The following is a 25,310-nucleotide window of genomic DNA, read 5'->3' as shown; positions in this document are numbered from 1 at the left end:
GGAGAAAGTGCTCATATGACTCATCAACTGCTGCAGACTTTGGTTTCTAGGCACGCTCGTCAGTCAAATTAAAGCACTTTCTCACTTGTTTGGACCAAAGAAAACAACATACACTTATCAATATGCAAAAGAAATGTCTTTCAATATTTAGAGTTCAGCTTTGAAGATTTTGGCTTGCAGGGAGGGAAAAAAAAGCCATCATAACCCTCTTATCTTTGTGGCTAGCACTTTAGCAAACACGTATAATACTTACATGTGCAAAAGGATCACGCACTAATGAACATCTCCCACACAGTCCACACCTGAGGAAAATATCTGCGACCATCTGACTCGCTATGTGAGCCATATTTCTGGTCGTTGCTTGCGTTGGCTCGCTGCCATTTTTGAGTCATTTTGGCAACTTGTCGACTGAAGCGCCTGAAGAGTACAGTATTATGTGGGGGAGTTGTGATAAAGCCACAAGGACTCATCCACACAGAACAGCACACACTCGAGAGAAAAAAGGAAAAACAAGACGGATCCTGCATGAAGCTGTGGGATCAGCAGTACGTGCAGCTCTCGGTCATATTGAAACATGCATGACATAGTTTGAAGGCATTTTGTTTAAAACAACATAGCTCTACATTTGAGTAGAAAACAAAAGTATCCTTTTGTCTCACAAGACTGCAAAAACAGGAAGGCTAATGTGAATTTCCCGGATCACCTTTTCAGACCGGTTAGCTCAGGCCTCGGGCTACACGGCACAAATCTGATCCCTCCTTGAGCCACTGCACGGCCTCAGATCCTCCAGCGGGGACCGCCTGCCTGATTCAACGTTTAGAATTGAAAGATGGGGTAACCAGGCTTTTTCCATCAGGGCCTCTGTGATTTTGAACAACCTGCCCGAGGAGCTCGGCCAATAACAGAATCAATACCATCTTAACTGCTTTAAATGTATTTTTGAAGCTGTGTTTTTATTTGATGGGGGCATTGCTGCCTCAGAGCGAAAAGGTCTCTGCACTTCTCTCTCTGTAGAGTTTTACGTGTTATCCAAGTTTCTTCATGGGTCTTTGTCAAGGCACTCCGGTTTCCTTCTGCAGTCCAAAGCCGTGAAGGTTAGGTGAAGATAAAACTCTTAGCTGCCTGTGGGCCTGTCTAATGTGTTAGCTCTGTGTCAGGCCAGCGACCTGTCCATGGCGCAGCCTGCCTTTTGTCTGTTTCATGCTGGGAGAGGCTCCTGCCACACTGCAACCCCAAACAAGCTAAGTGTTCCTGGTTGTTATTTGAGGCCTTCTTCTTCTTCTGTAACCTCGTTGGCTTGCTATGTTTTTATTTCACAGGGATGTTTGATTTTCAAAGTAGCACTACTGTTTTTTTTAATTTAATTTGCATGAAATAAATCAAATGATCTTTGCAGGTTTAATATTCTGCAGAAACAAAAACAACAACAAACAGGTCACGGTCATTTTCCAGGCTTTGAATCGAGTGTTTGGACCCCGAAAAAGGTGTCATTTCATGAACACACACACACAGTCCTCCATCTGAGTGCAGCTTTGTAATGAGTCAATGCCACCTAACTGCAATAATCTTCTCACTTTATTAATTCAGTTTGTCAGAGTGCTGCATTTGCATTTGTTGTGTCAAAGTCAGGTTTGCTTATGCGGTGCATTTTGAGCTGAATGGATTTGCTGCTCCGCCGTTGAAGGTGAGAGCTTTGTTTTGAGTGTCTGAAAAGTAAATAACTTATGCTGTTCAGCTATTAGGCTATATATGATTGATATTTCTGCAGTGCACATTCATATTTCCCCCCCAATGTTTAATCAATTGTCATTACGCGGCCAAGAACAGAGAGAAGAGACGAGGATATTTAATGCGCACGCGGCTTTCCCCCTAGAGAACTGTCAATCATCAAACATCTATCTGCATAACTAATGACGGGCCTCGTGTCGCCCTTGGAGTTGGGGGAGAAACGCTCTGATTTATGGAAACACATTCTTATATTTTTATGTGCAAGAATGACATTTTTTCCTGACGATGGAAAATGAGTGAAAGGCTCATTTGCAGGAAAAAAAGGAGTTGATATTAGCCTACTCTTTAACCTTTCACAACGTTAGTCACATGACCTATGGCGATTGACTTGTACAGAATCCCTTAATGAGACACATGTATTCACTGCTTCCTGTATGACTGTAACTGTGGAGCTCACGCTGACCTACATTTGCGTATATCCCCACAGACCTTGACATTTGCTTGTCAGTTAGCACACGCTGTTGGGCTAAAGGCGTGATTAATAATGGATGTCCAAATCACTCCTTGGCAAAGACATACAAATAAATACATACTGAACACTGCAGCAGGTTAATGGTGTTATAGAGTGTGCCGCTTATTGATAAAGGCAGTGATGGGAAATGTGATTCAAATTGTTGAATACATATAAGCCAATATTAGCCTAGCTTAACTGACCCCTCACTAAGCCCCTCCCTTGAACAGCCACTGTCCAATCCTACGTTAACAACCGTAACTAGGGGCGGGAGGCCTGTCAAGCTTTCCCACTGGTCAAAAAACCTGCTAACATCCGGCTTTTTTGCTTAATGGGAAAGGTTACAATCGGCATTCACATTATCGCCGGGTAATTATCACCTTCGGCATCGATGGGAACACAAAACCCGTGTCGACACGCTAATCTCTGCCCCCTTTCCGGCGCGTTGCTATGCTCCGTCGGTAGCTTCTGTGACTCCTCGTCATCTCAGCTACAAATTCCGTCTGTCTTTGTCCGAGCAGCGCTCGAACATCGTTCCAAATTTGTCCGTGCCGAGTTTGATACAAAGACTGAATGAGTAATAGATACAATAAAGACCTAACCACCGTAACATCTTCACAGTTACTAGCACTGTTTCCAGAGACCGACAGGAGTATACTTCACTGACAATGGGAAAAGAGACAATCCCCGGGTCTGAAAAACCTGCATCAACACGCTTATTATGGTGGTAAAGGGTTGTATGAGAGATGCCGAAACGGTGTGCACATTGAATCTGCAAGTCCGACAGCAGATATCCTCAAAGTTTAGAGGGCGGTGTCATATTTTTCACGTTTTCCGAAGCCAAAAACTCAAGAGGAGAGATGTCGGACATGTCAACTGTTCTGGCCTTCGCTACCACACCGATGATATCGGCACCACCTTTTTTTTACCACCCCTTAGTTTGTGCCATTGTTGTACAGGATTTTGTTTGCTTTCCTGTTGTGCTTTTCGGAGATCCAGTGTTTGGATCAAGTCCACGACATGTGAGCAATATCCTGACGCGCTTAAAACAAAATGAAAAAGTGGGATAATTTAGTTTTGCTAGCAATGGGCTGAAACATATTAGATAATGAAAGTTATAGGGAATCATAACGTAACATTAACTTAAAATAAAACAATGTATTGACTTACCCTGCAGTGCAAGAACATCGTTGTTCCTGTATAATCGTCATTAACATGAACCCGTAAAGACGTGGGGTGCCTGACGCTTGCATTGGCACCGGTGAGCTCTTGCCTCCATTTTTATGTCCTCTTCCTTCTCAACACTCCGCTGACACATTATATTCTGGATGTAGCTTTCAAATGCGTGTTGTCGTCCTTTCTGTCGACTTCTCTCTGATATTTAGGAACTATTTTTATTAGCTATTATTTCCCCTGGAACATCTCCCACTGTTATAGTTGAAAAAGTCAGACTATTTACATGCCTGTGCGAAAGCTTGACAGGCATAGCAACAGTAACCAAGGGGGGTGGGACTTAGCGAAGCGAACTTTACACCCTTACTGGGACTCATTATCAATGTCCCTGGTGAATATCAAGTGGGGCATTCATTTTGTCACAACTCAAAACCTGAAAAGTCCAGTTTTTTTTCATCCCTGTGATTGAAACATTGCTGTAAAATAAGGAAAACCTGCATTTGCGGATCGTTGCATCACTCCTGCGTTTGTATTCACAGAAAGACGAGTGCACACGGCAATGGTTTGTGTTTTTCTACGTTGCAGCCACTTCAGCTCCACAAAAGGCCTCTTAAAAGTCTGGAAACGGCGTCTTGTTGTTTATCAGCGATGGATAATTTATGTCTGAAACACAGTCCGGTGTCAGCTCTCTGCAATCAGCGGATACAGTAGAAATACTAATGGCCAAAAAATAGCTGACATATTGTTTGAAACCCGGTTATGAAAGCAACTGAATGTGAATCCCAGCCACTGTGTGAGTGGACATTTTAACAGCAGATCATAAAGATGAAAGCAACTTCTTATGCCTCAGCATCCTCTGGTGACTGTGACAATTACAGTAGTTTGGCAGGAGGCAGCCGGGGGGGAGCCGCGCGGAGAGGAGGAGAGTCTTTGTTTGGTTCTGGACTGTCAGATGGTCTTTTTGTTTCCATCTAGGACTCGTCTCTAAATGTAGCCCTGGTGTAAACACCAGCTAGCTCCAGCATGATTCATAATTCAGGAGACATCTTCAGCAAACAAGTGGCGAACGATAATTAGTAACAGGGATGCTCTATTTTCTTTATCACCATGCTCTCACTTAGTGAGTAAACCTCTGAGTAATTCTGTTTATCACACACAGCGAGATGTCGGCTTTTACCAAAAAAATTAAATATTTATTTGTTTTCATCTTTTTTTAAATGTTCCATACATTTTGCAAGTTAAGGTCAACATTGAATAGGTTGTGGATATCAGGTGGATGTGACCAGTCCATTCAGCATGTATTAACCCTCTTATTTAGACACAACCACCCCCCTCCCACCCCCCCACCCACAAATAACAGAAAATATCAAAAGCAAACTCGAACGTCTCAGGATATAAAATGAGTTGAACATATCGTACACATTCACACACAAAATCTGGAATGAAAATTGGCTCCCTGTGGGACAATGTTGGCCACCAGCCAATTCCATAAAACAGTCATTTTGTTTAGTCTTAAATCACTGCTGCGGTTTGTGCCTTATTGCCGTACAATTGGCTGTGGAGAGGATAAGAAAAGAAACTGTTTACACACAATTGTCCTCAGTTTGTGACCTCCGAAAACCCCCTGTTTTATAAATCACTAAAGTACAGCAGAAGTATGTCAGCGTGAAGCGTTCAGACTGACCTGGCAGCTCTTTTCTTCTGCACTTCTTTCACCTCATCTGTTCCCGCTTTCTGTTCGCCTCTGCCTTTCATCTAAAGTTGATTATTTTACAAAAGTGGTCATAGAAAATAAATACAAATATTTTCCAGAATGTAATTTTTGTATGACCCAGATGTCACCTCTGCACCAGTAATCTGTCGAGTCCTCTGCCGCTGCGGTCCTTCCACATTGTCCCTCATCCCTTTTCCGTCGTCCTCCCGGAACACCTGCTGCAGCACTTCAGCAGAGTCCACTGATGCAGTACGGTCATGGTGCAAATAAATAAATAAATACATAAAAACAAATAAATACATAAATATTTCCTCCTTTTTAAATAAATACATGTTTGTCAGACAGTTTGCCTTGGCATGGTTTAAACCTACCTATGTTATGCTGATACTCTAAACTATGAAAAAGTCTCATAGCCTAAAATAAAGGTTGTCATTTATGATTTTGGGAGAGAGAATCCTCCTGTTAGACTAAACAGAAATTTTGGCGCCTGGACATCTCTGTCTTTACTCTGTCTCATCCCCAGAGCTTTCATGCTAAGTCCGAAAACTCACAAAAACCAAAGCCTGTAAAAAAAAAAACTAGAGTTCAAAGTTCAACACTGTGATTTGTTGTGTAAGCAGTACACAGAGCTGGCTTTGACAAACCCAGTAGATTGCCAGAGGGTGAGAAAAGGAGGCAGAGAAGAAGGAAGAAGAAGAGGGAGTTTAAATGTCTCTCTGCAGAGCAGAAGCTGTGCTAGGACCCTTCCTCCTCAGGCTTTCCCGGAGCATAGTAGCCCGCCAGTTGCCTGAAACGCGGCCCCCAGTCGCTGAGGTAGGAGAAATCCTGCTCCGAGGTGGTGGACAGCGTGTGGATGGAGCTGAGTGAGAGTGCTGGTGAACTGTTGCCTTCAAAGGCGTACGTCTGGAAGGAGTCATACGGCGGCACAGACAAGTCAGCGTCGGCCTGTTCCACCTTCTTTCGGATGTAGCCTTTGAATAGAGAGAAGTCTGCCGCCGCAGCTGCTGCTGCTGCAGCTCCTTCTGCACCACCGCCCACCCGGTTAGCCTGTATCCACTGCGGCAGCGAGCGGATGTCCGGGCCAGAGTCACAGCTCTTGGCCTCCGGGAAGTCATAAAGGTTCCTCAGCGCGCTCATGTCGTACGCCTGAGTGTCCTGCTCCCCTCCTCCCTCGTCGTTGTACTTGATGACGTTATCCCTCATGTCCTCCTCGTCCTCCGCCATCCTCTGGCCCTTCCTGTGCCGTTTCAGGGTCAGGATGAGTAAGACAAGGACTGATGGAGAAGGAGACAGAACACAACGAAAAGAGAGAAAGATTATAAATCCACACTGGTGATCAAATATGATGTTATATGAAAAGGTTTAAAAAGATTTATTCATGTGTTGGCACATGACGACCTTCTTGTTTTAGCACAACACAACATGGATGTTCTGAACATTAGAATGAGATTAAAGCCTCGAGAAACACTGGCTCTTATTCTTTTTATTAACTGGCATCACGAGCAAGTGCGATCTGTGCTTTTTGCTGCACAGTGCACATACATTAAAAGTTGTCAGGCTGATTTTAAAGACAAATGGAATTCCCCTTCATCTAGTGAAGAATAATGACATCACAAACGCAGATTCAGGCCAGTCTGCGCTAAAGAAAACAACCAAAGCAAATAATTGTCCTAAATGTGTAAGTACTGTATAGCGCTGCACATTAAGCATGCACTTTGCATGGTGGATTTGCAGATACTTTCTATGGGAAAGTTTCTAACTGCTCCCATTGTAACTTTGATTCCACCTCTCAGGACAAAAGCACAGCGGGGGATGATAATATATTATCAGGTTTTACATTTCAAATGCATGAGCATTGATTTTTCACAATCCTGATTGCCTCGCTCAGAAATATGATTCAAAAGGCCTAATGGAGACCAATCTGAATATCAATACTCATCCGAGTGGAGTGAAAAAAAACAGACTTTGTGGTTCCATCACTATTTTAACCCCGAAGGAACGGACCGAGAAGCCTTGACGATTAAATCTGGATTAAAAAAGGGAAAACGATAAAGATGGATCACGTTTCAGACTAATGAAATGTGTGGAAAACAAAGGCTGTATGCACAGTTAAATCAATGAGGCTTTAATTTCAGCTTAGTTATTTTAATTACTGCCTACATTTGTGATTAGACAAGTCTCACTTAGCTCAGATCCCCCCCCTCCCGACTCAATCATCCCATCTCAGGGCTGCACCCTTCCCTCTGAAACCTCCAGCCGACGTGCAGCAACATGAAATGTCATTTTCAGTGATAATAAAAACATATTACATGCAGTTCTGAATGAATTATGCACGCTTGGGCGTATGGGAAGATAATGAACAACTCCATTTATAGTCTTATAGATAAAAAGCAATTTAGCCTCTGTTTGATCGACTAATTAATAAGCAGGGAAGCATGTGGACAGGGATTGATTCGCAGTACGTGGTAAATATCTTCATACAAACACAAAACAAACAAGAAACCACTGACATGATCATTAATATGTGTCACCAAACGATGCACAAATCAGTCAAATAAATCAAAAAGACAACAAGGGAGATGGTTCTTTAAACAAATAACAACACTAGGGCCCCTGAAAGGTTCTATTATGGCTGGCCGGCACGACAGATAATGATAGGTTGAACAGCTTTGTTCCTGTAGCGTGTGGAGAGCAACGATATGACCAGAACAGCACCCCCCACACACACAGATACATTCACCAACAACCAGAGTCCGACTCCCAACTCTGGAAATCTCGCAAAGTATCTCGCAGTCAAACGTGACTTTAGAGTAAACAAACATGGCGGACGACGGGCAACTGGCTATCCACTGGTTCCATGCGACAATCCACTGCTCAGCTGTCCTCAGGGTTCCCCCGTACAGCTCCCCCACACAGCAGCTCACAACATGTTACCATTTGAAATTGTTGCGGCCACGACATTCTTCTGTGCAGATCGGGGGACTTAAAATCTTAGCATAAATCACACCACAAGATAACGTTTAGAACCATCAATCAGGACTTTGCTACTACTACGACTACATTTGTCAGAAGGGGGGAATCGGGCCCCAAAACGGGCTTGGCTATCTTGTGGTGCCTAACCCGCATTAGCTGCTTAACTGTCCACAAAGCAATGCAGGAGCAACAGCGTGACAGGCTGTAAACTTTACCAACAAGTCTATAAATGGCTCCTTGTAATTTACAAGGTTTTAGCAAGATGCAAACCATCTGCTTCAGCCTAATCCTCTCAGAAACTAACAGATGTGGTGACTAAAACAGTTAAAAACGCAGGGACATTTGTTTAAAGCTCCTGTGAGGAACTTTCGGTTTGTGTTGATTTTGGCGCCCCCTGTGGACAAAGCCGTACCTCTTATCTCTTTGCTGATTTTGTCCTGTTCATGCTTAAGTGGTGTTTCAACAAAATATCTCATCCTGCTTTCTTTAACAGTCATATGTACTTCAAATTTCCGCCCTGGAAAATGTAAACAAAGGCAGCGTGCAGTTAATCGCTGGCTTAAGTCATGCTGGTGAACAGGGGGCGTAATTTCAAGTCTGTCGTAACTTTCATCTCTAAGTCGGACGTAAGGTTACGACCAGGCGTACGGCCAGCTGGTGCTCTCGGCTCCAGGACTTGGACTCTAGCTTGTATTGGAGTAATATTTGACCAGGAGTATACTTTGATTCAAGTAATGAAGTTGTGTATTTGTCCAGAACTGGAAATGACATGAAACATTAGTCAGCTGAAAATGTTTTAATTTTATATATGATGGAAAATGATAAACGTGCGCCTTGAAGGTAAAACATGGAGGTTGACGTAGACGTTTGGTGCAAACCTGATTCGACTGACATCATCTGATCATCTAATATCGTCTGAATTAGTCGTCATTAGTCAGTAAAAGCAGTTTCGAGTGGTCTTTAAGTTTTTTTTATACATGCAATGAATGGTGATAAAAAGAGGCTTGCCTAATTAATTAATTTGTGTGATAAAGTGAACGCCAGTGAGATGAATAAATGACAATGTTTGCCCTTAGTTACTTAGTTAGTTTTATTGGCAGCAGGATGCGTTTCCTCAGGCCCGTCGGATTGGACTGAGTTACCGCGTAACATCGCATAAAAACTCGCCTTTTTTCTTCCTTTTAGCGGGGACAATGAGCGACTACTCTAAAAGGATGCCAGTGAAGGGACATTTAGATAGATCATTAACCAGTAGGCACCATGCATCTTGTGGAACAGATAGCCTGTTGCCTAAAACAAATGCCTACAAGTCGACGGAGATAAAAAGACGATCAATTATAATGGGGCCTGTGCTGTCTGGGATGACACCGACTGTTTGATGCTCTGAACCCACCAGAACACCCGTCCATACGTTGTGAAAATGAGATACAGCCACATTGTTTCACAGTCTAACTAGATCAATGTCACGACTTTAGGTGCAGGATATTCACATATGTTAAAGCACATTTATCAGTATGCATACAGATCCCTCGTGGACAAATGCACTCTTTCAAGGTGACCTTGGAAGTGAAGGTGGGACTATAAAACACCATGTTTCAGCTTGTCTTCCGTCGCCTCCTGCTGCTCTATTCTTTCTCCTCAGCAAAGTGCAAAAAAGAAACATCGATTTCAAGCACATAATCGGTATAAATGACTTGTTTCTGCTCCCTGTAATTGTCTTCATTTGGTGTAAATGGCCTAAAAAATAACTCGCAGAGAGAAAACGCCCCTTGTGTTCCTCGCCTAAAAAGCTGTGCCAGCCCTCAAGAGCCTGGCTGATCTTGAATGGGGATTTTATGCAGTATCTCTGACTGATAATGTACATTAGTTCCCCTCTTACATTGTTTGCCGGGCTCCAGTGGGGAAGCGCTGTCTGTTACCATTGTGTTTATTCTTCTCCTCCATGAATGAGGCGAATTAATTGCCGAGGGGTTGAGGAAACAGTCATGGTTTGTGGTAAATTGCGGCGCATGCTGGCGTGCATACTAAACAAGCGCTAAGACAATTACTATAAATTCTCACTAATGAGGGGAGTAACAGGAGGGAGAAAAGTTGATGTTATGAACTCCCTCATACGTGCTGCTTCAGAAAGGAGGTGTTTGACAGCTCAGTCTGAAGCACCTCTCTTTCGTCGCTGATAACATGCGAGTGTCACTGCCTATTAGCCACACAGATGCTTGAACTGAGAGATATTGGAAACCTATTTAACTTGGAGATGAGATCACCTCGGGCGTCATTAATCCAACACCATGTACAGAATTTACCTTTTGTAGGAAGCATATGTAGCTGCGTCGAGCTGCCTCCTATACATACAAAGCAGCTTCCCCATGTGTGCAGATGTTGCGATAAGCGCTCCTGACAAGACGGTTAATTTACCCTTGGGCTGCGCTGGCTGCCCCCACCCAGGAGTTCATCACAAGCAGATGGGAGGTAATTGGAATAGATGCATGCAGATGCTGCGACGCAGTGGAATGGATTCATCACATCAGGCCCATAAATGAGCTGATGGAGGGACTGTTTGTTTGTAAAGTAATTAGGGAGGAATTTGTTTTCATTTTTCTCATCATCCAACAATTGATGTAATAGGGGTGGTCCAGCCTCTGGAGAGGGGGAGTGCTGCCTGGCTGCCTGGCTGGCTCGTTCGGCAGACTCGGTGTGTGCGGAGGGAATGTGTGTGTGTGTGTGTGTGTAAGAAGAAAAGGTTTCACACAGTAATTGTGCGTGGAGAGATTACGTTAATAGGTGAGGAGTGATTTGTCTAAGCTTGTAAACGTGTGCTTAGCATGCACAAGCAGATGCACACTCAGTTTCTGTGTGTGTGTGTGTGCTTGTGTTTTCAGTCAAGCACGAACACAAAAGTGTTGGGCAATGTGCAGTGGATAAGATTGCTGCCACATGCTCGGCGCCCGTCTGTTATTCACGCAACACGATGGCTGTGAAAACACTGCTCATCCTCCTGATCTGAGACCCTCGCGGCCCTGAGGTTTGACTGTCCACATGATGACTGGCAGAAAGCAGGCGTTCTGATTTATTCTGTCCTTCACTGCTTTGATGAGGCGTGTTCACTCCATTTTCTACCAATCAGTTTCAGTCACTCAAAGTGGCAATGAGTTACCACTGTCACTGATGCTATTGGAATCAACATTGCATGGCTCCATTAGTGGAATCTAAATGACATGAAATATTAAAAAATACGAAATAGCATCAGTGTGTTCAGCATGAGCACGATGCTTCGCATAATCTGTGTTTTCATCCAGATCACCGAGGCTGCAGTAAAAACAGCGTCTAGCTTTCCGCAAGTTTAAAGACCACAGATTCGTTTGAAACGCGGGCCTTTGAGGGGGTGTCATCTCCCCCTGAACACCATAAAAACACGGAAAACACAGTTTTTTATGGCCGGCAGAGGTTGCCTCAGATTTGTACATAACATTTTTTGTTGAGGCTTTTAAACCCGTAATGAATAAATGATGCTATGCTTTTGATGTTCACTCCAGTAGATGGTTGCGTTAATGGAGGCAAAGCTTTAACAACTCTCATTAGAAAAGCTCTTAAAAAAGAAATAGAAAGCAATGTTAGTTACAGTTCGATCTGCCTACCTGGTGTCATAATCATCCATCATTCACTGCCTGCTCCATGTAAAAGGTGGACAGGTGCGAGCGGGGGAGACAAAACACTGTGACGGTGTTTCTTTCTGTCACTAAGGAGTGGGATGCAAAGACGTACAGCGGAGGGAGAGCGAGAAGCTAACTCATAAAATTTTCAGATATGACAATGTCTTCAGTCTCTGAGAGGGTGAGCGTGTGCATGCATGTGTATGTTAGCACGTGCATGTGTGTGTAAAAGTCAGAAATGTCTGGAAAGCCTCGTCTATTTAAAGCCATCTGCTCCAGAGGTACACAAGTGCTGAGGCAGCTTTCTCCACTGTTTGCTCTCTAACCCGCCTCCTCCACTTCCACTTCGATCCCATTTACTCCGTCTGCGTCTGTGTTCCAAGGATCAAAGTGACTTGATATCATTCATAAAGCCGGACACAGAAACCCATCATCTGTGCTGCTGTTTAAACAAAAGCTCTCTCCTCATAAAAGCGGCAACAAAAATGTCCGACAGGAAAGAAAGAGATGAAAAATTGATCTCGTTTTTATGTCATTCGTCTTAGTTTTTTCTGCCACCGCACGTGCAATTTCTGTCCTGAAATATGGATGACGTCTAAAAGTGGTCAATCCATTAAAAGACACATGCTTGGTTGCATGATTTTATGAGCAGAGGGCATGGAGTGGTGTCTTTGGGTGCGAGCCTCTTGCATTTTAACAACTATATTCCACTATAGAACGTAATGCGCGCGGTGGTCCTGCTGGAGTAGTTGAACTCAGCAATGACCCCAAAAAGAGCAATACAAATGAATCGTGCTCATCCATCCTTCACGCCATCCATCATGCATACATCCATTTATCTCCACATCCATCCACATATGAGTAAAACCATCTACTTACCAATAAGGATGAGCATGCAGACCAGCAGTGCTATAAGGGCCCCGGGGCTGAGAGCGGCACTCATTACATAGGCTGTGGCGTTGCAGGACTGGATGGCTCCCTCTGTGATGCAAAAGACAAACGAGCATTTACTGCACAGATTCATAGAGTCAGCCGAGTGGACAAAGATTAAGCACTGTTTTATCAAGTGAAAAAAGCTCTTTTAACATGCATATATTATATTTGTACCCACTCATTAGGGCCGAGTGTCTGCAGATCTGTGTATTCCACAAACATAAGCTGCTAAGAACTGTTTGCTGACCAAAACACCGGCCATGTTGGTGACCTTTTCCTACCGCAGCGGCTAATGCGGAAGGTGACAGTGACGTTAATGTTAATAATGGCTGCAGCTCCTACAGTGGCTCTCACCTGTGTCACAGCCGCAGACATGAATGGTCAAGGTGCCTGTGGAGCTGAGGGAGGGAGGCCCGCTGTCAACCACCAGGATGGGCAGGAAGTACACATTCTGCTCGTGGCGGTTAAAGCCTGACCGCTGGGTCCGGATGCCAGCTGTGTTGTCTGTGTGGGAGGTGTGAGTGTGTCAGGGGGTGGGGGTCAGAGAGACAAGGGAAGGCAGAGAATTACACATGAGCGAGTTAATATTTGAAGAAGAAGAAAAAACAACAACCTCTGTCTCTCTGTGCTCACTGATGTCTGATTTTTTACCAGGCTGCAGTAGAGATGATGAAAGTCCATCCGGTGTGTGTTTTTATTACTCCCGCCGAGGAGGTTATGTTTTTAGTGCGGCTGTTTCTCAGAAGGATTACTGAAAAACTACTGGCCCGATTTTTATGAAACTTGGTGGAACGGTGTAGTATGTGCCGAGGAAGAACTCATTAAATTTTGGAATGGATGCGAATCCGAATCACGAGCAAGCAGTAATATGTCTCGGGCATAGTGAATGGTATATGGTGCGACGCTGCAAGTGGACACAAAAATACAACAGCCATCTCAAGCATCACTCTAGAAATAAATGCATGGCTGATAAGATGAGGTTTCAAGTAGGCACAACCATGTGTGAAGGATAATGTTAGGCGAGCGGGTTTTCATAGCAGAAGGGAAGCCTAACAGGGCGCGGGGCACCCTGAAGGAACGAGACAAATGAAGCTCGAGCGGAAGTTCAGTTGTTCATACGTCATGCCATTCTGCTCACACTCCCCTCACACACTTGTCACCTGGTCTCATCTGTCCAATAGCACTGCAACACACGCTCACTGTCATTCATGCCGTCCTCTTGCGCGACCCTCCACTCCCCCTTCACCACCCAGCCTTCATCCCTTCACGGGGGGATACATGTTACGACTGCTAAGGGCCAAGACCCTTCGATCACCACATCTCCCCGTAGAGCCCAAGCACCAAAGACTTCTGACCACGATTCATTACATTAACAACATGTCACTCCTCACTTCGTTCACTCTCTCCTGACTGAACTTTGTTTCCTTTGGATTGGTTGGAAATGCATCCATAGAAACAGTTAACCATGCAAGCTTTTTAAATTAGCCGACGTAGCTACATTAAATAACTCAATCTGGACTTTTACATCGATGCCGTGGAGAGAACTGCAGAGGTTTTTCTGCCTCGCAACTGTCAAAGTCTGTTGATAATTTTCTCTTCAACTGACCGTCTTTAAACAGCCCATAGCATGTTCTGTTTGGTGTCTACTTTATGTTCTTCAGTTGTGTTGATTTTTGTTGACTGCTGTTTTTCTTTGGATTTCTTGTTGCCTCACTTAATAGGCTGACGATTAAAGTAAATGGACTGTACTTCTATAGCGGTTTTCTAGTCTTCTGACCAGTCAAAGCACTTTTACACTACATGTCAAATTCACACACACATTCACACACTGATGGCAAAGGCCTGAGTGGCAATCTCCAACCAGTTTCTATGTACATTCATACCCGATGGCTCTGCCACCGGGAGCAATCTGGGGTTCAGTGTCTTGCCCAAGGACACTTCAACATGTGACTGTAGTAGAGGTCTTCACGCGTCTACCTGGACCTGAAGACCTGGGACCTGGATGGGTTTGAGTCCGGGTCCCGGGTCTTCTGGTTAAGTGGACTTTTAATCTGAAATAACCAGTGGATTAGCATCTCTGTTTTTATCAACACGGCATGGATACCAGGAAACCTCGATGTGCTTTATGAACTTTCTTGCCGGAGGATGGATTATCTGCACGGCCAGGCAGCGGGGGGAAGGCTGCGTCACACAGGTAGGACAAAAAGGTTTGTTTTGACTTCGGACTAACGGTAACTTGTTAACAGCAATCAGCTGTGAAGTCGGTGATGATCGGGTCCATTAACTCAGTTCAGGCCCCAGCTTTCAAATAATAGACGGGTCTGGTTTCGGTTCCAGGTCGCACAACTATGGGTCTCTTAGGGTTCGGGCATGAAATTTTGGACCCATGAAGGCCTCTAGACTGTAACAGTCAGGGATCGAACCCCCAACCTTCCAACTGAGAGTCGACCGATTCTGCCACTGAGCCACAGCTGCCCCAAGACTTCTTTCCATGAAGTGATAAGATCGACCTACTCCTGTGTGTCGAGCTGTGTCTGCAGCTTGTTAAATCCACAGCAGCGATCTGCTACACAGATTTATTACATTGTAGATTGCCATTATTGTCAGAATTAAGTTTTCAGCTGTGTAATAGCTTGAAACAAATCCTACATTGACTGGAAATATATCCGGACAAATATATGTTTGTATATGTATAATATAGTGTGTTTGGATGCAGATTGGCATTTAAAGAAAATCGCCCCCTGGCCTTCATGGTGGACGCCTCTGCTCCCACGCCGCTTCTAGCTTTTGTTTATGGAAGAAAAAAGGTGCTAAAGTGACAAAAGACAGAAAAGTACAAACCCTCGATATACTTGCCGTATAGTTCAAGGACTCCAGACAAAGGGTGTCTGGATTGTCAAGCGTGACTCGTGCTTGAATGATGTCAGCAGGGACGTGAACTGCTTTTGTGCTATTAACATTTATCTTGCTTTTCTTTCAAAGCAAACAAAAACAGGAGAGAAAATGAGTGAGCGAGCCTCTGTTTGAAATTAAGCTCTACTGGTGTATATGCGAGCCCCCTCCAGGAGACAGAGATAAATGTAAGTCAGAATACAGGAGGAGGCTTTGACAAATAGAGTCACAGAAGCTTTGTCGGTAGACTTGCTCAGAGGATACCAAGCAATCCATCTCTCAGAGCATATATCACCGTTATCCATGTCGCCCTGGAGCTCCTCTGGCACATGTAGAACAATCTTCATATTACTGTTTATATGCGGGAACGTTACGCCCCTGACTTTGTCCTTTTGACTTTTGAGCAGCACTCTCTACAGCGGCTGTCTGCTGCGGAAAAAGGTTCTCTCCAAGGCAGCCGCTCTGAGAGGCTCTTCTTGGGCACAGTGTGCTAAATGCTAATGTAAGCATGCTTTGCAGGTATAATGCTTTTCATGCCTGTGTTAATTTAGCATCAAAACAAGTTCTCATTAGCGCTAAACACAAAGCCCAGCTGAGGCTGTTAGGGATGTTTTTAGTTTAGCAGGTATTTGGGGGATGATGCTGGATAAAAAGTCCGCCAAAGTAATTTGCATGTACTCTCCCGGGAACACGGATATCAGTGCACATTTTCATGGTGATCTAAGAACTTTTTTCACAGCACTTTAGTAAAGCAGGGAGAGCAGCTGAAGAACTTTGTCACTAATCTTGATTTCTTTGGCTACAAGAAAGCTCATCTTGCTGGAGCTAACTGTGCCCTGGGGGAGGGGACGGAGGAGGCGCAGGAGAGGAAGAGGGCCAAGCTGGTGGAGGACTGACGCAGGAACAGGTGGAGGACCAGGTGCATGCCAGTGAAAGAGGGCAGTCTGGGTTCACTTAGCAATGCCTACAAACCCCTGGACATTACACATTATTGGATCATGCAGGAGCAAAGGCGTCAACAACAACATGAATGCTATAGATGTAGCGTATAGATGCTCTAGGGGTCAGTAAAATGGCGACTGGACAAAGGCCGAGGCTTGACACATTTTGGAACGCGGTGGTCCGTTGTGAGACTCACATCACTCAGTCCCATCTTATTATAATGTGTCCAAGTCTGTGCTCTAAAAAGGCCCACAGACATGGCAGTCTCCAGAGCCACGCCGCTGGCATGACTAATACGAAGTACTCGTGTAATGTGACGGAAGGATCACGGTCGCGGTCAACAGGCGTAGTTAAGGCATCTGAACAACTAATGTTGTTGTTTTTCTTTGTGGACAATCTTGACCCTGAACTTGAACTCCAGTCACAATGAATTACTTTAGACTTTGTATTCATTACAGGCACGGAGGCAAAACAGATTTTTCTCTGTATCGAATGTTCTGTCTGTAAGTTTGTGTTGTATTGATGCTGTTAACTGGAGCGGCTCTTTCTTGAGAGCAGGAGGCCGTGTGTCAGTGAGATGACCTGTCTGAAGAAATGTTAAAGGAAGGAAAATGTATGATAAATAAATATGTTGTTTAATGTGAAAACTAAATAAAACTATTATTTTGATCAATATTGAGATCATGATTATTTATTAATAAGGACACTTTTAATATGCAAAGCAGGACTTTCACGTCCATGTTGTGCTGCATGTACATGTGGGAGTGGTCTGTGTACAGGACAGGACAAGAGGAGAGGGCTGCATCTGCAGCGGGCCAGCAACCACCTCTGGTCCTGTGTGCAGTCCCGAATAAGATGCTACATAAAATTTAAACGATAACTAAAGTTAATGGGTTTTATTAAAATTGGCTTTGGGTTAATACCACCGGGGGCTGCTATCCGATGCCCGGGTCTGGTCTCACCCCTAATGTACCCCTAATAATGCTCATTATCATAATATATGAAATTATATTGTTTTACATTATACGGTTGCACATTATATCATATTGTATTATATTATGATTATATTATATTATAAAGTAATATATCAAGTTATATTATCTTATTATTTTACTGCTTATAAGTTATTGTTATATAGTATATAATGTTTTTGATAATTATTATACAATTCTATTTATACAGTAACGTTATACCTATTTATTTATTTACTTTTATTTATGTCTCTGCCACACATGCCATCTCTCCAGCTGTCCAGGATACTCAACACGGACTCAACCGACCACACACACACACGCACACACACACGCACGCACGCACGCACGCACGCACGCACGCACACACGCACACACACACACACACACACACACACGCACACACACACACACACACCTGAGCCAACTTCTACTCCCGGACACATATACTGTCAACCATGAAACTGTTTTTACTTTTTTCCATGTGTTTTTTATTTTTTTTGGTTTTGTTTGTTTATTTGTTTGTTTTGTTTTGTTTTTCTCACTAACCTGTTTTTATTATAAATCATGATTGTGATTAATATTCGATTAAGTATAAGCTCACTATGCAGACTTCTTGTGGTACCCTAAATATGGCTCCTCCTGGATGGTGTATCATTTTAGCTCTGCCATTCAAGCTTCATAAATATATCTGCAGAAAATGAATTTAAATATACGCAGCTTGCACATCTGTTATGGATTTCTTTTTCTTTGTCACCTTCATATCACACACGATTTCTTCCAGGTAAAACCACGGCACTTTGTGGAGTTGGTAAATATAAGGTTTTGCTCTACAGAATACCGGCGACGACTTAAAAGGGTTTAGTAACATGGGGAAAAATGCCTTTTCATCATTGTGTGTCAAGGCTTCCAGACAGAACGCAATGTGAGGCCATGATGGAGAAAAGAAGAAGTGACAGATTGAAAGTGACAGGTTGACAAATGTGTCCATGAAAAGAGACACCAGAGTGGAAAAAGAAGAGGGGTGGGAGGATAAGAAGTCTGTGTGGGGTTTTGTTTGTCTTTCAACAAAGTATATACAGGGTCTGCAGAGGTGTTTGTGTTGGTAAATACATATATATTTCAACAGATATGTGTATGTGTGTGTGTAGGTGTGTGTGTGTGTGTGTGCGGGGGAAATGTGTAAGGAATAGTAACATTTACATCTAAGCATGAACATAAGGTGATAATATTTCTCCCTAGCATAGACGCTATCTCATGCTTAAACCTACGTGCACATACACACACACTGTTACACAGAAGGTAAGAAAAAGAGAGAGCCACCAATAGTCTGCAGGATGTTGGTGTGTGTGTGTGTGTGTGTGTGTGTGTGTGTTTGCATCCCTGTGTTTGATTCATGTGTGGAGTAGAACTTCGACCATACTTCTATTCCCAATCTATACACATGTGTATGAGCATTGTGTGTGTGCGTCAGACAAGACGTGTGTTATTTATGAACCTGTCTATACATGCATGTGTGCAGGACTGCAGCAGACCTCGCTGCCTCCACACGATGACATTTCCCTAGCTTGGGCTGCTCCCCTGACATTTTCCTGGTGTCAGATCAATCTTGATTTAGCCAGATGTCACATTCACTTAAGTACACATCTCGAAAGAGGGATCTGCAACCACGTTTGCAAAAAACACAGACAAGCATGAAAAAAGTCATCCTCCTGACGAAGCAAAGTCATCACTGAGTGGGCGCAGTGATTTCACTGTTTCCTGACTCTGTGCAGGTGCGTGAAAATGTGCCGTTTCTGTGGAGAGCAATTCTTAAAATAATGCTTGAGAAAATCGTGTAAGCTGTTTTGGAAGAATCAAGATTTTGTGGTAAATGAAGCCAAATAAGTGCTACATTTGGGGAACAAATGATCATGTGCTTTTACTGTGGAGACAAGTTCAGCTTAGCCTCACAGTTCATACAGTCAAACAAACTTCAGACAACAGAGTACAGCGTGCAGAGTACAGAGTGTCAGTTCTGCATTACCACCAAACAGTTTCTAATAATATGAATCTGCTTGGAGGAACAGAACAGGTGGTGTTTATCCAGAAACAGAATATTCCACCTGATTATCAGGAGAATGCTAAGTCACAGGAAAGATTAACGAGTTCGAATTCTCTTTGAAAACGTCTCCAGTGAATCTCAAAATATTCTGATATTCTCCGTGAATTGTGTCGTTTCTAAAACGTCAACCATCTGGCACCTAAATGTGGTGAAACTGGTGAGTATTTTGTGAGTTACAATGTTACAATTTCACTTAGCAGATGCTTTTGATGTATATCTTAGAGTTAATGCAGCACAAGCAAGGATCTAGAAGGGAGGGAACACCGTGAGTGCCAACAAACAGCTTTGCAGAAGCAATGCCATGTATAGACGCGGATTTACTTTTTTAAACATCAACAACGTCGTCATCATCATCATCATCATGAATATCAACAGCAATTAATAATCATCGGTATCATTCAGCACATAGGTGTTCATGAAAGAGCTTCAGCTTTTCCTAAAGGTGGAAAGAGGCTCTGCAGACCGAGCGGAGTTTGGTAACTCGTTCCACCGGAACGACTTCATGAGGCCCCGTGTCCACAGGGCGCCTTTCTCTGGCAGAAAAGTGCTGGGATGAAGCGTTGGTGCTGTGAGAGGAAAAAGCGCTGCACTTGGGTTTTGTTTCTATGACAACAATACGTTTACGTTACTACACAGCTAAAAACAAGCTCACAGCGCGTAAGGCGATAAAAGCACTAAAAAACACTAACCAGCAACATTTAGTGTCCGATCTGCTCCCACAAACGGGCTTTTCGGTCTCTATTGTGATCCTGTTTGTCATATCGTACAGCTCCGGGGAGACAGAAACGGCCAAAACAAGTTGCTCCTCCCTGTTTGGTGGTAACCAGGGTGACAAGTGGCGCCCCATCTGATTGGTTGCCTGAAAAAAGAGGCGGTGACGACACCAGCGCCTTTCTGAAAAGTTCAGAGATTTACAACTCGAAGTACTCGGAGCGACCGCACGAAAGAGGTGGAGCGCTCTGAAAAAAGACGCTGGGTGCAGCGCCTTGTCTCGAGGCGGCCGCATGCAGCCGCACACGCTCTGTCCTCATCGGGAACAATTGAAAAAAGATGGACGGAAAAAGACGCTATGTGGACTCGGAGCCTAAAGCGTAAAGGACTACAGTTGCTCAAGCTTTTCACCAAACTCTCACATCTCCACTGATAAATCGACTGAGAATATCCTCCATTTTTATGCTTCATCATCATCTTGAACGTTTGTCAGTCAAGCACAGTGCTGCTGAATCTGTGCACATTAAAAAGCACCCACTCACAGAAAATATAACAACCTGTCCTGCAGACCACATTATACCTTAAAAATCCAATTACGCTGATGAAACCATCAACACAGCTGCTGACATAAATATCTTCACCGCTAACCCCAAAACAAAACCTCTGCCCTCTGACCTTTGACATCCCACAGGGTGAAGTGTCGATTGCTGGAAGCTTCCGGGGCCAGGGTGAAGTAGAAGCGGTGTCCCGTCTGCGGCTCGTCTCTGTCCACCACGCTGATGGTGTGAATTAGCTGAGGACAGAGAAGCAGCCAAAACAGAAAAAGGAAATTTAAATAAGACAGAAAAGAAACAGAGGTTAGATTTCCTACTCAGATCCACTCAATGGGAACAAGAAAATGAACATGAAAAGCACTCCACACTTTACATTTCAAATGGCTCTTTCATGAGGCAGGGAGTGAGGTGGAGCGAGTGTACTTGAATGCAACAGAAACAGAAGGCTGCCTATGAAAGTGCAGTTCAAAGGGGCGACAGTCACAAAGAGATATGAAACTTCTTCCTCCAGAAAGTTGACGCAGCAGTATATAAAAAGGTCTTAATGTTAGAAATGCAAAACTATCATAAAGGCGCTCAGTTAAAAGCTGCTTTTGAACAGAGAGGGACAGAGACATTCTGTGCGGCTGCCGTATTTGCTCTGAGACGGAGCAAAAGGAAAATTCAAACGTGCAGAGGAACAGAGACTCAGTGAAGATGTAGACCTTCTATCCATTGCAATAATAGTGATCCACATTCAAAGATAAAACTCAACTGTGATCCAATTTTGAGAGCTCTGTGTGGACACAATAAGGTGAGATAGGATTCACCGTGAGCTGAACACACATCAAACAGCCCCCGGAGATCCTTTCGCCTGAACCCAGGCCGCTCGGCGACAATTCATCCTCCTCTCATCCTACTTCTCTGCAGCACGTGTCACATCACACGCTGATGTATGATATTTCTCACATCACATCCATCTGCTAGGTTTCCTCCGCTGCTGACACACCACTCTCGCGGTTTTCCTCGCTATGGACACCGGGTGTTTTATTAAGCTTTTATGAACAACTGAAAGTGTCCATAAAACTTGAGTATGTTGTGCTTTAAAGTAGATCACATGTACTGTTGGCTTTGTGTCAAATTTTGCAGTGTTACGGCCACCGCCACGCCTCTCAGTGTGTAACTAACCATGTTGGAGTGTCTGAGTGTGGCTGGGAGAGTCATATGTTCCTCTAAGCTGGGTGTTTCATACACCTGACTTGGCGGCTGGGGATGTCTGACTGGTGTCGGCCCAGAACGACCCACCAATCAGAGGAGAGCACCCACAGACTTCCTGTTTAAAAGCTTAGCCAGCTCGTTGATCAGGGCGCAGCACCGAATGAGGTCACCTCTCGTTTGTGTCGTCCCTTTTTCCTCAGAGCCCCCTGCTTGTATCTAAGAGAGGCTGAGCCAATAAAACAATAAAGTATACGTTCGCAAAATGTGAGCTCCTGTTATTTTAATCAGCATTAATAATGATTATATACAACAGTTAGCTCCAACCAAGTAAGCGGATTGGATAGGAGGCATCCCATGAGTGCTGCGATAGAGACTGGGACTCTTCACTCTGTGTATCACTCCGCCTCAGCCACATGTTCTGAATACTGTCTGAAGACTCTCATGTCACTGGTTGATGATCAATTAAAACATACAGATAAATATACATGATAAAAAACAGCTGATCTGTGGTCACCTGTACACACAGAGTGCAGGAGGATGTTTGGGTTGCTCGGCAACAAAAGTCCAGTTTCAGTGAAGTTGTGGAACCGGTTGATTTGGTGGAGCAAAAAGTAAAAACCTTTTCACTACTATTGCCGCTTTTACTGTTGTATAAAGCAATACTCGAGGTCGTGATGTTGTACTGATGTTGCAGGGCTGTGGTCGTAGGCACAAGGCCGCAGTCATATTGCTTTAATCTATTCTTTAGAAAATGCACCAGGTATTCTAGATTTTTCTTCAAGTAGAGCTGGTGTCGCACAGTTGTTGTAATAACTGTGCGGGTGTGAGACGAGTGTTTTTTCTCTTTAGCTCGGGGCTCCTTTTCTGGCAACTATGACACAGCACCAGACACACAACTAAAATACATTTTCAAAATTAACAAGTATGCAAATGCTCTGCTGCCGGGTTGTCTATCACACTATCACAGAATACATTAAACGAGAAGCACAGATGGCATTTTGTCAATAAAACATTTTTTTTTTTTCATCCTGGTTTACAGAGAAAGTTGAGCGCTGCCACTGACTTTATGGATGCTCAGTATTTTCTGTCTTAGCCATTTTGATAGCTTACGTATTTGTTTAACAACAGCTCAACCCACTCGTGTCTGCCTTTGCAAGCATGTCTTCCCACTGCACACACAGTCAGCTGTTCTCACTTATTCTTCACAGTGGGCTTCTTTGTCAAAAGATCTTCCCTCTGAGCAAAAACAATTCTGCATTCCTTCATTTTTTAACTTAAATGACTCACACTCTTTCCCAACACATTAAAGTCGAGCTGAAACGGCATTTCCAGAGTATCTAGCTTCCGTGTCGTGACATATTTCCGAGTGAAACAGGACGTGCAGGCGGGACATATCATTAGAGGGATTTGATTTGGTCGTTGAGAAGTGGGCGTAGACAGACGTTCTCCACAGCGCAGTAGCTAGCTAACTGACCGAGCGTTCTTGATGTTCTGCGGCTAAATGTTGCAGATTGATTGGTTGAAATTGTTTGGTGCTAACGTAAGCACGCATGAAATTTAGTTTTACCGGAAGAAAAAATGATTGGATTTTGATATAAGAATACGAAGAAATGGATTTTCTGTATTTCTTTTGGCCTATATTGTCAAATAGATGCACAATATTACCGGGGATGTGATCTAAAAGGATTAAAATGACATTTTTCATTTCACCTCAACTTTAAAGTTGTTTGGAAAGCGTACCTTCAGAGGTACCATTCAGAGATTTTTCCATCTACTTAAGAAAACAAAATGATAAAAGTTTTTAGGGGTCTGAACAAACACAATGTGTTGAGCACGTCAGAGCCAGGCTCGGGGAGTAACAGAATACGAGTAACGGCGTTACGTAATTAGGATGCAAAAAAAGGCAACTGTGTGGAGGTAATTAGACTTCACATACATTTATTAAAAATGGTGATTACTAAGATTACAGCTTTAAAACACATTTCAAACTGAAGACGATATAATACCAAAGATGCTCTGTAACTTCTGGCGCCTCATTTCTAAACCGTCCATCTGACCGTCTCCGATAACACCGTGCACCTGCACGCACACGCTACGACACTCAACATGTTGATTGGTTGCCATGGCCTGTGGTGAAAAACACGCTTTCACTGGGTGGAAATGGGAAAATTTACAGACCAGCCGCTAACGTTAGCTGCACATAATTCCTGCTAAAATGTAAGCTAACCTGTCGTCTTCTTCTACTACAACCGAGGAATAGTTTGTGACCGATGATGCCGCGCTCGGGATGGTGTGTGTAAAAACACGAGCTCCAGACTGGAATAAATTTATGGCAGTTTACTTCAAGTTATTACAAAAGTATTTACATTTCTTTTCTCTTGTCTTTATTTGCAGACCTAGTGTTGGAGTCATCCAAAAGTAGCTGGAAGTAATCGGCGTATGTTGGTCATAGCATGTGTTATTTCTTCCTGTTGTTGCAGAAGACAAGCCTGTTCTTGCAGTAAGTACCGCTCCACCTCTGCTGTTAGAAATCAGCAGAGACACACATGACAAACAACCCCCAGAACTACTATAAAGCGAGGCATTTCTCACAATGATTAAAGCAGTGTGTTCGATAGCTGTATCTCCTTTGTCTGCTCTCACAGAAGCTCACGATACCAGATACCATCGAGGGAAATACATCAAACCATTACTCAGCTGTTACAGTAGCAGCAACTTATAAAATGTTAAACACGGCTTTGTTTACTGGACCGGACCCTTCCTCTGTCTATCCTTCCTCCTCTTCAGCCTGCTCGCTCTATCCATCACTGTTCTTCCTTATCCTTTGCGTTTATCTCCCCTTCATTCTCATCCTCTCCAGAAAACATGTCCCTCATTTATCATCCACCTGCAAATTGTTTATTCAAACAATAACGCAGTAGATGCTCTCCACACCTTGCTCACGCATAAACACATCAGCTTTATTGTGTTATTTTTTAGCTTCTGTTGCCTGTCTGTGCGAGACAGCCTCTTTTTTTTCACAGCACGGCAAACAACTCTGAATTATGAGCCTGAGCTGTGGCTTTGCGTCGCTGTGACTAAGCTACTGCCGAACACACTTCCGGGGCCACGATTGTACCTTTACAATAAACAGCTCCTCAGCATTGACGCCGCATCACAGACACAGAACAGGCTTAGTCATAGCAACAGCTCAGGGAGGTTGTTTGGGATGAAATGGCTTACTTTGTAATTACAAAATGCGACAGCGTGATTTCAGG

At 43.7% G+C, this 25,310-nt stretch overlaps 1 protein-coding gene across 1 annotated transcript in view; it reads right to left on the bottom strand.

The window, feature by feature from the left end:
• Positions 1 to 4,611: 4,611 nt before the first annotated feature.
• LOC138605460 (cadherin-22) overlaps positions 4,612 to 25,310 on the bottom strand; it is a 97,361-nt gene continuing 76,662 nt past the window's right edge. Inside the window, exons 9-12 of the mRNA XM_069677733.1 lie at positions 20,978 to 21,095; positions 13,037 to 13,186; positions 12,629 to 12,730; positions 4,612 to 6,400 (exon numbers count right to left, since the gene is read on the bottom strand). Coding sequence (XP_069533834.1) covers positions 5,862 to 6,400; positions 12,629 to 12,730; positions 13,037 to 13,186; positions 20,978 to 21,095 — 909 coding nt within the window. The 3' untranslated portion in view covers positions 4,612 to 5,861. The remainder of the gene's footprint in view (positions 6,401 to 12,628; positions 12,731 to 13,036; positions 13,187 to 20,977; positions 21,096 to 25,310) is intronic.

Source organism: Semicossyphus pulcher, unplaced genomic scaffold (assembly GCF_022749685.1).
Source record: "Semicossyphus pulcher isolate SPU_LCO1_2020_fin unplaced genomic scaffold, fSemPul1.0.p SCAF_3, whole genome shotgun sequence".
NCBI lineage: Eukaryota > Metazoa > Chordata > Actinopteri > Labriformes > Labridae > Semicossyphus > Semicossyphus pulcher.
Note: the sequence above shows the minus strand (reverse complement) of the source record. Positions and strands in the feature narration are given on the sequence as shown.